We start from the raw sequence: 11,235 nt of genomic DNA, 5'->3' as shown, positions 1-11,235 counted from the left end.
CAGCCCTGCCGGGGGCCGGGCGGGGGCTGCGGAACCCACTGGGGTTTTGGAGCCGCAGAGGGCTCCTCTTCTCTCCCCTGCCGCCGCACCTGCTCAGGTGCCGGTCTCCTTTCCCATTCCCGGGGCTGCCGGGCGAGACTAGGGCTTAAAGAGCTTGCCCTGCGGGATCCCGGCTTCCGGGCAGATCTGCCCCTGGGCAGGCCCCGGGCTGTCTCTGATGAAGTGAGAACGGCCACCGCTTAAACCTACGACTTACAGCCATGTTATAGCAAGGTGGGATGGAAGTGGATCAGCCTGCGTCTGCCATGAGTGTTCTGGGAGGGTCTTTCCCAGTAGCTGGGTCCTGCTCTGAATGTAGCCGGAAATTCCCTTGCTTTTCCTCCTCGAACACCCCAGCTTCGTCGTGTGAGAGTAGGAGTTTCCAGGCTGGGAAAGCCTGGGCCCTTGCACGGGCCAGGGTTCCCCTGAGGCTGGGTACAGCGTTTGCGGAACTGGGCTGTGGTGCCACCACAGACACCTGGGTGACGGCGGAGCCACCTCCCTTCTCAGCCTGCCTGCTTTCCTGCACTGTATCACAGTCATAGCGCGGAGGAGGGTCCGTGTTGCAAGCTTGGGAACTGCCAGCAGCCAACAGGAAGCCCTGCCTGCTGTACTAAGGCAAAGACAGCCTGGACCCCCGCGCTCCTCGCGGGCCCCCACCCCGGCGCCCCTCTCCTCTTTTCTTTCCACCTTGGCAGTATGAGAGTTTCCTAAGACTCATTAAATGAAGTCCATTTTAGGTTGCCGGGATTCCCTTCCTTTCTTTTCATAACAAATGGAAACAAAAACAGAACAAAACAGGCTTTGCCCCCTCCTCCAGATGCTTTGATCTTCCCCATACGGGATCCAGGCAGGAAAACACTGGACTGCCCCAACCCCAGCAGGAGGATCCTCCAACCGGAGGTGGAGCCAGCCACAGCTTCCCTGCCCTGCCGCCTTTCCCAGACAGGCCCGATGTGGCCTTTGTTAACAAGGGCTGGTTCTGTTTTCTAATGCCAGCGTCGGTGAGAAAAGAATCACTTGCAGAAGCCAGCTTCACCGAGAAGATGCTTTCTAATCAACTCATAAATGAGTTTTGAGAATGCACAATATCACATATTAAAAGCAGCCTTCTTTCCTGTTTTTGGAGTTTCTGCTCCAGAAGTGTGGGAAGCTGATGGTAGGCAGAATGGTGGTGTGAATTTAGTAGATGGGTATATTACGTGCTGTCACCAGGCTTCCCATGGCCTTCAACCTCATGTGTCATAGGCTGCTGACATGTGACTCTGAAGATGCCATCAGGGTCAGATTTAGTGTTTTTAACTGTTCTTTGGTCGCCTACCATGTGGCCGGACTGTGCTAGGCGTGTGCATGTATTTTTCCCACTTAATCTTTCTACAGTCCAGTGAGGTAGGCCTTAGTATCCCTCACCTTGTAGATGAAGTAGGCTCACAGACTTGCTTGCCTGGGAACACACAGTCATAAACAGTGGAACTGGCTTTGAAATTGCCTTTCTTTCTGGCCCAAGCTGCGTTGTGATGCTCTTATTTTTTCCCTTCAGTTAGTGGGGATCAAACTCAGGACCTCTGCACTGAGGTGCATCCCCAGCCCTTTTACATTTTTTTTTTCTTGAGGAAGATCTTGCTAAGTTGCCCCGGTGGGACTCCAACTTTTGATCCGTCCACCTCAGCTTCCCAGAGTGCTGAGATTGCAGGAGTGTTTCACCTTCTCAGGCTACATCGTGACTTTCATGGGCCTCAATACTTTGGCTTTATTGGGCCCTGCCTCCCTAAAACTATTAATTTTTAAAAAACTTACATCTGTGTTAGTATAAAGACAAACATTCAGATGGGATTAAAAACTCAAACATTTTTTTCATCTCGCTTTAATTAAAATGAAAACTTTCCAGTTTGTAAGTAGTGGGAACCCTGGCACTAAGCCTGCTGTACTAGTTGCTGACTCCCAGCTCTGCTTTCTTCCTGGAGCACCTTGGGTGTGGGATGGTAAGAAAGTGCCCCATCCAACAACTAAACCCTCATTTTGCCTTCTCTTTAATCACATTCTTGGACAACTGAACCATTTTCACCCCTCAAGGGAAAAATGCAATTCTCTCCTCCACAGCTAGTCTGTTCTAGCTCAAATCCCTGCTGCTAATAAGGGATATGGCCGAGCCAGGCTTCCTGCTGCCCGCCTTCCCTTCTCGCCCTCTGCCCGCCCCCCGGCAGTACATCCTGTACCGTGTCTGGTCCCCAGTAATGAGATTAGGCTCTGTGGACTTTTAATAAAATGCAGTGGGCATGAGGAAGGAGCATGACGCTTAGTGCAGGTTAAGCCCTGCAGGTTGCTGTGTCCCTGTTTAACTGCATTAAGTGGCGTCTGACTGCAGGTGGTGTTCAGTGGGGGCAGGTGCATATGTGTCACAACCCAGTCGTCCAGAAGCTGCCAGAGATCTGTCACCCCATCCTGTGCTCTCCCTGAGGAGGAAGAGTGGCTGTGCAAGGGGCCACATGTGCTCCCTGTGGGTGCGAGACTCTGGTCTGCTGCCAGAGAGAGCCTTTATGGTGGAGAGTGGCTGCTTCTAGCCCTTGAAGCTGCAGCCCACAGTACTGCCCTGGAACACAGAGGTCAAGATCAGTCTGCGGTGTGACAGAGGAAGGGTGAGAGTGTTCTCTCTGTCAAGATTGGGAAACAAGGCTCCATAACTGGAGAGCAAATCCCCACCTGTGTCAAGAGGGGCCTGTGGCAGCCTGGGTTCTGCCAGAGTCTTGGGGGTGTCTGTTCCTACGTCTCAGATCTCCTTGGGCACAGATGGGCTACCAGTTATGTGGACCTGAACTGTACTTGGGGGAGTCTTGTTACTAACGGGGTCTTTCCCTTCATCTCTCTGAAGCACAGAACCTCTCACTACCTTGTCTTTTTGGTAAATTTGTATTTTCCACACTTAGAATTTAGTGACCGTGAGGTCACCTATAGGGAAACCACAGGACTGCCCAGGCGGCCTTGCCACTTTTCATGTCATCTTTCATGCTCAGATCTTGCCACAAACATCTTCAGATCAGATCCTTGCCCCCCAGTTCCAAAGGTCATTCTCTGTCCCTGGCTTCCTCCTGTTTCTGGTTCCTCTGGTTACCACCCAGGGCTGTGGGGCCCTGGAGAGCTGCCCTGGGAGCAGCGCTTCGTGCTTCCTCCTGAGACACCTCTTACCTACCCACTCAGGCCTGCTGCCTTTTTCCTTTGGAGCTGCAGGCCAGCATCAATGCCTGCTGCCATGGTGGTACGGAGGGTGAGCAGGGAACAGGAAGCTGGCTGGGAAGGGACAAGAAAAGCTGTCTTGGAGCCCTGCATCAGAGTGAGTTTTTCGAAGGATTTTTCTAGAATCAATCCTTGATTGGCCTCAGTATTTGGAGAGAACGACAGTGCCAGCAGGAGACGTGGGCACTGGGCAGGTGACTCACAAGCAGGTCATTTATTAAAGGAGGGGCTCTTGTCTTCCCTGTGCAGTGGGAAGAGGCATTCAGGCCAGGCTGAGTTCTTACCACTTTCCTTTAATATCTGTGTCTGTGTGGCTACTTGTCCTCAAGTCTCCTTGGGCGGTGACACTGAACCTTTTAGACCTTTCAGTGATACAGACAGACTGTGTGGCCCGCCTGCCATAGGGTGTGCACAAACTGTCTTCTCTATAGGCCTAGCATCGGGCAGTGCTGGTAGACTGTAGGTGTGGCTCTCTGCTGACAGTAACCCTTGGGTGAGTCCTTTGTTGTCTTTGAGCCTGCTTTCCTGCCTTCTGTCACAGTGGGTAGTACTCCTGTGCTCACAGCTATGGGTCAAGGATTAGGGGAGAGCAGTGCCTGGCAGAGAGCAGGAGGCTCTCCGCTGCTGGTCCCCACCTTCCTGATGCATATACGTAAGCTCTGCCTCACCCTAATGTGGTGGGTGCTGACTTCCCAGGGAATCCAGGGCTGAATTCGTAACGAAGGATGGTAAAGACACACACCTGTGGAAAGAACCTCACTTGAGTTACTGCCTGTGTCATGAGGAGATCGGCTGGGACAGGAAAAATAGGCTGCGGAGAGCAGTCCTTGCCCCGCCACCTGCCCTTTGTAGTCTACGTGGTGTAAAGAAGTTGTGGTTGATTAGACTGCCGCAGGGTGCTGTTCCTTCTGCCCTTCCTAATTCAGAGCTAATCAGATTCTGACTGTACTCTGGGTATGAATCTAATAAAGGAGGCAGTGGGCTGGTGAGCAGGACACAGCACAAGTGACCAGAGGGTGACGTTTCTCCCTTTAGTGTACCTTCTCCACTAGAGTTGAGCAAGGTGTCAGATATCTGTGGAGTCCCAGAGAAGGTTACAACGTCCTGCCTGCCTTCAAGGAGTGAACAGGGCACTTGAGAGGAGGAGCACCGTGGGATTAATCTAAAACAGAACAAGAAAGAGGTAAGGAAGCTCTGGGGACCCTTGGAGTCAAAGAGGAAAGTGGAGAGCAAGATGTCTATTGTGGGCTTGGGCGGATCTGTGTGCATGCAGCGGGAGCAGGGACCTAAGCTAGGCTTAGCCGAGGCAGATGGAAGAGGGGCAGCAGCTTTTGTTGTTAGAGTCAGGGAGCCCGGGACTTGAAAAGGACATAGTGAGACTGGAGAGAAACTCGGTCCTGTTATAGCGGGCCTTTTACTGGTGGGCATTGGGACGTGACTTGGGGGGCTGGGTCTGTCCCTGGTCTGTCAGGCAGAATGGGAGGGAGAGGCTGTCAGCCCTGACTTGCTGTGGCAGTGAAGATAACCAAAGGGAAGGGGTAAAGGAGGCTCACAGGAATGTGCACAGAGGATCACCCCAAATCACCCGCTGGTCTGATGAAAAACGGAGAGCCAGGCAGCTCCTTGTTGAGGGGGCGAGGGATCCATAAGAAATAGAGCAGTGGTTCGGTGTAGTAAGCGTGGCATGACTGGAATGCTGATGTAGATGGTACGCACTGATGTGGCAGGGTATACATGATGCACCATTACATTGGGAAAGCAGATTAGAAAACGGTGTATGTACCCTTTTCATAAAACGTGAATGTATTTCTAGAAAAAAGTATGTGAGGATATGAATCAAATGTCGATGACATTACTAATGGTCCTCCTTTTTTGTGGTGGTGGTGGTGGAACTAGGGACGGAACCGGGGGCCTCACTCACGTTAGGCAAGTGCTCTACCGTCGAGCTCCATTGCCCGAAGTGGCCTCAGACTTGTGATCCTCCACGTTCAGGGAATACAGCTGTGCACCACCCTGCCCAGCGCTCTCTTTTAGTCGTGGAATCGCCAGCAGTTGTCAGATGTCAGATATGGCGGAGAATGGGCGGGGATGGGTGCAGCCGGATCACAAGACTGCACACTCATCCAGAGCACTGCAGGGTGGGGTGTGTGCACTGGTGCTAGAGGGGCCATCTCAGAGGTGGCTCCTGGCTGTCACCCTCCCTGCTGGTACCCACAGCTCAGGGAAGGGGCAGGGAAGGACCAGAGCTCTGACATCTGCTTACCGTGCTGGTAGTGGCGTCCCATCGTGGCAGGACCTTTCCGTGAAGCCCCAGGTCACAGGCAGCACTAGGCCAGGGAAGTCAGGGCCATGTGTGTTCTCCCAGTTTCCTCTTCTCATCCTGGATACTCATGGGCTGGACTTGGGGACAGGAGAAGCCACAGGTGCAGGATAAGAGCTGGCCCTGAGGCTGTCCTGCTGTCACACAGTTGTGCATGCGCTGGGGACACATGCGGTCTCCTGAGCCTCCTTGAGGAGTAACATACCTGCTTTACCTCCCTGCCTAGGGTTATCCCAAGCTCAGTAGGGTCTGTGGACACATGTGAGTTCTACTTGTGACGCATTCTTCTGTGTTGGCTGCATTTCTGGTGGCTTCAGTTTTGAAAATCTCACCTGAGAGAAATTCCACTTTGGAGAGGAACAGGGCAGGAAGGAAGGAGACTGCTGAGGACCTGGCTGTCAGGCATGGCAGTGTCAGGGCACAGTTACTCTACAGGACAGTGGGTCATACTGTGGGGTTCCAAACCTGGCTTTCCAGGGTGGTGCCTTGGGGAGGACTCCTCATCTTCTAGCCGTGAAGCTTAGAAACGATGGTCGGGGGAGGCTTCCGTTTCTCACCCTGAATGTACTTTTTCACCTATCTGAGAAAGAAGCAACTGACCCTGTACCTGCAGGGATTTGCTCACTCCTCTGGAATTTACCTGTAAACCCACCTGAGAAAACTAAGGGCCTCATCAAAGAGAAGACACAGCCCAGGCCCAGGATTGTGCTCCCAGCAGAATTTGGGGAGTCTCCCCTGTGATTGTCTTGCACATGGAACCCAGGTCAGGTCTGTCATCACAGGAAAGCCCAGGCTCCCCCAGAGCTGTTCCGGGGACTCAGGGACCACTGCCGCAGGATGGTGGCAGGGAAGGGCAGGGAAGGGCCTTAGAGGTGGGAGACTGATGAGTGTCGCTTTGGCAGGAGTTCTCGGGGAGGCAGACACACCTCTTTGTCTTTTCTGCAGCAGCAGCCTCAGCATGGAGAGCAGGACTGGCCTGGGGTCCGCCCCCTCCACACTGCCATACTATGTGGCCTTCTCCCAGCTGCTGGGCCTCACCGTGGTGGCCATGACTGGTGCTTGGCTGGGTCTGTACCGAGGTGGCATTGCCTGGGAGAGCACCCTGCAGTTCAACGTGCATCCCCTCTGCATGGTCATAGGCCTGATCTTCCTGCAGGGAGATGGTGAGTCTCAGCGGGCCGGCTTCCTGGGAACTTTGTCCTGTGCCTGAGCCTGTCCCTGGGAGAGGCAATTTGTGGGGATGCTGTCACCTCTGAGGTCTCTTGGAGTTAGGCAAGTCCAAGATTCTAGAAAGGACAGAGGAGGAAGCTGGCTTAAAACCTGGGAGATGGAATTCAAATCTGGGCCCTAAGGTTAGGGGTTGGGGGCATTTTCTCAATCACAGAGCCAAGGACTCAGCTGTGAACTAGGCCATCTTCAAGGGCAACTGGAATGGGAGAAGAGGTGTGTGCTAATACTTGGACTTGGCCAAGCTAGAGCACTTTTACCTGGGTGTGACTAGGTGGTGCGTGGCCTGTACCTTATAGCTGGTTGAGCCACTCTTTCTGGAGGTCCCTGGTGACAGCCACCTCTCAGCAGCAGATCCTAGAAGGCATCCCCATAGGATCTGGCCCTGTGGTTAGGGTTACAGGTTCTACTTTGGGCACCTGGAGCCTACTTGCCAAGAGTGGTGACAGTCTGGTCAGGCTACAGAATTGGATTCTTTGAGGAGAGACAGCACTAAAAGATAAACTCAGAGTTTGGATGTGATCTCAGTGTGACTGCCCAATGAATTCAAAACACTGAATGAATTCACAGGCTCTGGTGAGAAGGTGTGGTGAGTGTCTCCTGCTGTTTTGGGTGGGACTCAGGACAGAGTCCTGCCTGTGCTGCCTGTTTTGATGGCAGAACTGTCACAGTCTCTCCCCCTGGCCTCTGAGTATGCACAGGTGGGGAGTCTGTTCTACAAAGGCCAGATGCTTACCCAAGGTGCCCATGGAGCCTTGTCGTCCTTTCCAGTTCCTGTGCTGGCAAACCTTGACCGCCCTTGCCTCAGACCCCTTTCTCCCCAGTGTGGGCCTCTGTGCTGCTCCTCTAGCACAAGCTGATGCACTTCCTGTTCCTCTCTCTTCCCATAAGCCCTGCTGGTTTACCGTGTCTTCAGGAAAGAGGCCAAACACACAACCAAGGTCCTGCATGGGCTGCTGCATGTCTTTGCATTCATCATCTCCCTGGTTGGTAAGTTCCTGGGCACAGTCGTCCCTTTCCCTACCTGCTGCTTCAGGCTTGGGAAGCGGCTGTTGCACATGGACTGTTCCCTACCCAGAACTGGATGGTCCCGCTCCACATTCCTCGCTGCCCCAGAGATGTCCCAGGCAGGGACACTGGGTACTGGCCGCCGCCATCAGGCTGGACCAGAGCCCAGCTGTTCCAGCTAGCCGGTGTCCTCAGGTCATCCCACTCCCTCCCTCTTGCACATCCAACCCCGTCCTCACACGACCTCTGTCTGTGGTCCAGGCTTGGTGGCTGTGTTCGATTACCACAGGAAGATGGGCTATGCTGACCTCTACAGCCTGCACAGCTGGTGCGGGATCCTTGTCTTTGTCCTCTACTTTGTGCAGGTGAGTCTTCCCAGCACCTCATGCCCTGGCCACTGTTAACAAAAGGGGACGGAGAGAAGGGCTAAAGTGCACGCAACAGAGGGGCCTGTTTTCCAAGGTGGTCCAAAATGTGAGAGAGTTTTGTTGGGATGCTGCCTCCAGACACTGCAATGGGTATGAACCTAGGATTTTAGAGGTGCCCAATCCCTGGTGCCCCTCCTGTTGATTTGACACATGGTCACATGCCTAGCTTCCCCAGTACACAGTATGATGACTTTTTCTGTGGGCTCAAGGCCTCAAGTGCTGGGAGCCGGGACCCTCTCTCCATAAGTACCTCTTACCCCTTCCCCTAGAAGCCAGGTGAGGGATGCAGAGGGTTCAGTCGGAGCACTGTCCAGCATTGCCTGTCCTTTTCTAGTGGCTCGTGGGCTTCAGCTTCTTCCTGTTCCCTGGAGCTTCGTTTTCTCTGCGGAGCCGCTACCGCCCTCAGCACATTTTCTTTGGTGCTGCTGTTTTTCTCCTTTCTGTGGGCACAGCCCTGCTGGGCCTGAAGGAGGCGCTGCTGTTTAAACTTGGGTGAGTGTCCTTCGCAGGAGAGGGTGGGCCGTAGTTCTCTGCAAAGATGGAACCCTGTCCTCTGCTTCACTGCACAGTAAGTTTTTGTGGGAGGGAACGGAGGGGCTGGTGTTAACAAGACTGTGGCATCTTTAAGGCCCAGGATGCCAATGGCATTGGCCTCACTGTGACCTCTTGTACGGATTCTCCTTTCCATCCTTCTCTGCAGGACCAAGTACAGCACGTTTGAGCCTGAGGGGATCCTGGCCAATGTGCTGGGCCTGCTGCTGGCCTGCTTCGGGGTGGCTGTCCTGTACATCCTGGCTCAAGCAGAATGGAAGAGGCCTCCCCAGGCTGAAGAGCAGGCCCTCTCCATGGACTTCAAGACGCTGACAGAGGGGGACAGCCCAGGCTCCCAGTGATGGCCTGTCCTTGACCTGTGTGGAGGCCTGGCAGGGGTGGTTCTGTGGGGTTCCCACAGATGTCTTTTGCTCACTCCTGCTGAGGCTCCAGAGGAGGGCCCAGAGGGCGGGGTGGGGAGTGTGACTGCAGAGGTATCTGTTTGAACTGGTTTTGGGGGCTAGGGCTCGCCCTCTCTTTCCCTTCCTTATTGCTGCTGTAGAAGTGTCCACTGAGTCACATGCAAGCCCGTGCCATTGTTTCCCCCTTCAAATGAAGAAGGTTTGAGTAGGGGCTGGAGAAGCTGGAGAATGGCTTCACCTCAAAGCAGATGCCTGTTGTAAGGTCAGGAAAACTACAGGGTCTCAGGGATTGGGCCTGAAAAGACTGCTGCTCTGCAGAACACTGAATTCAAACCAATCTTATCTATCCTGAGTAACAGTTGGCCCTGTTCTTGGCAGTTGAGCAAGTGATACTATGTGTGAAGTATGCTGATGTTCAGCTCAAGACTCCCCAGGAGAGGAGGGACTGGCCCCTGGGAAGCACAGCGGTGCATCTCAGCTAACAGTCTTGGGCCGTCCTGTACTTTAACCCCGGAGTCCCAGGTTGGCCTTGTGGAGGGGATAGAAGCATGTGGCTTCAGACACACATGCCCTGTGCCCCAGCAGCTGAGAGCAGCCCTTCCTGCCCAGCCCTGCCCCACTCATGCCAGCTCAGGCACTGCTTTGAGGGGTGGAAAGAGCTGCTGTGTTGTCCCACAGGGGGCCGCTGCAGGACCCTCCCCGGTGCAAGCAGTGGCTTGTGTCCTGAGGGGTGGGCCCCTTCTCCCACTGGGCCCATCTTTTCAGGGTTAGACTGAAGCAGAATGAGATTAATCCCCTCTGGTGTATGGACATGGCTTCAACCCCACGTGTGTGACGTTAGCTGAGTCACCATTTGGCTTCAGTTAGAAATAATGTGATTAGAGCATTGATCTTGTGCTTCTTCATTTTGGCAAATGCTCTCTCGTTTTCTGGGCTTTCTGGAGCCTGGCAGTTTAAGACAGACACGGTTTACTTAAGTGAAGAAATTAATACAATTTCCAAACTGGAGTCCTATTTTTTTTTTTTTTAACAGTTACCCTTTCCTCACTTAAATGCTACCTTAGAGACTTTCTTTTTTCTTTTGGGTACCTGGGATCAAACTCGGGGGCTTGCACTTACCAGGCAGGCACACCACCACTGAGCTACATCCCTGGCCCAATGCTGCCTTAGAGAAACTGTCTGCCGCCTCTATTGCTTACATTTCTAATAATTGGCTTCTGCCGTGGGTCCTTCCTGTGGCGATGTCACTCCTCAGAGCAGGCAGCTGAGGTCCAGCCCCTTTCCCCATCTCTCCCCACTCGCCTGGATGATGTACATCTCAGTGGTACACTCTGCAAGTTCCTCAGTCTCCTTGTACACTCTTGTGTAGTCAGATGTTGACATGTGGAAAACTTATCCTTAGACAGATTACTAAGGTATAATTGTACCTAATTGCTTGCCTGATCTGCACAGAGAACTGGAACTGCAGATGTGCAGTGTCTGTAAACTGATTAGTTTGCCAAAGTGTACACTGGATGACTAAGGACCAAAGAAGGCCCTTAAGTAGATGTGTATGGTTTCTCGTTTGCTTGTGGCCTGTCTCCTGTAAGGTAGATGTGCTGTCTGTGCAGCAGATGATCCAATAAATGTCTACAGCAGCCTGTATGTCTGTTCTCTTCATTTGCTGTAGCAGTGAAAGGACCCAGACCTTTTAGCAGTGAAGTTAGTGCTAATGGTTGAGAGAAATTGTCCGTAGGCTGGGCACAGAAGGTAAAGTGACTAGCGGTGTTTTATCATAGCACAGACCTTAAATGGTCCTGGTGGAAGGGGCTTTTTTTTTTTTTGAGACAGGGTCTCTTTACGTAGGCTGGCTTTGAACTCACAGTGATCCTCTTGCGTCTGCCTCCTGAGTGCTGGGATTATAGGTGTGTACCACACACCTGACTAGAAGGGACTTTTCTGTGTTGGAGAATATCCTGAAGGTCTAAGCTGCTGGATCCCTGTAAGAAATGTCTTTCAGTGTTCCTTTTTTTTTTTTTTTTTTTTTTTT

General features: G+C 53.0%; 1 protein-coding gene across 8 annotated transcripts in view; it reads left to right on the top strand.

Moving 5' to 3' along the window:
• The window catches only part of LOC104871550 (cytochrome b561), an 11,909-nt gene extending 1,059 nt beyond the window's left edge, over window positions 1-10,850 (top strand). Inside the window, exons 1-8 of one of the 8 annotated variants that reach the window (XM_010637511.3) lie at window positions 37-273; window positions 4,306-4,453; window positions 6,204-6,353; window positions 6,536-6,753; window positions 7,709-7,807; window positions 8,087-8,190; window positions 8,588-8,745; window positions 8,954-10,850. In XM_010637511.3, coding sequence (XP_010635813.1) covers window positions 6,343-6,353; window positions 6,536-6,753; window positions 7,709-7,807; window positions 8,087-8,190; window positions 8,588-8,745; window positions 8,954-9,146 — 783 coding nt within the window. In that variant the 5' untranslated portion in view covers window positions 37-273; window positions 4,306-4,453; window positions 6,204-6,342 and the 3' untranslated portion in view covers window positions 9,147-10,850. Of the gene's footprint in view, window positions 1-36; window positions 274-4,305; window positions 4,454-6,179; window positions 6,359-6,535; window positions 6,754-7,708; window positions 7,808-8,086; window positions 8,191-8,587; window positions 8,746-8,953 lie in introns of those variants that run through there. The other 7 variants (XM_010637514.2, XM_010637510.3, XM_010637512.3 and 4 more) reach the window with 7 other exon arrangements.
• The last annotated feature ends 385 nt before the right edge of the window (window positions 10,851-11,235 follow it).

The sequence above is a fragment of the Fukomys damarensis genome, unplaced genomic scaffold (genome assembly GCF_012274545.1).
Source record: "Fukomys damarensis isolate Sample0158 unplaced genomic scaffold, DMR_v1.0_HiC HiC_scaffold_23, whole genome shotgun sequence".
NCBI classification, from domain to species: domain Eukaryota; kingdom Metazoa; phylum Chordata; class Mammalia; order Rodentia; family Bathyergidae; genus Fukomys; species Fukomys damarensis.
The sequence above is the reverse complement of the archived record's forward strand: the minus strand, read 5'-3'. Positions and strand labels throughout refer to the sequence as shown.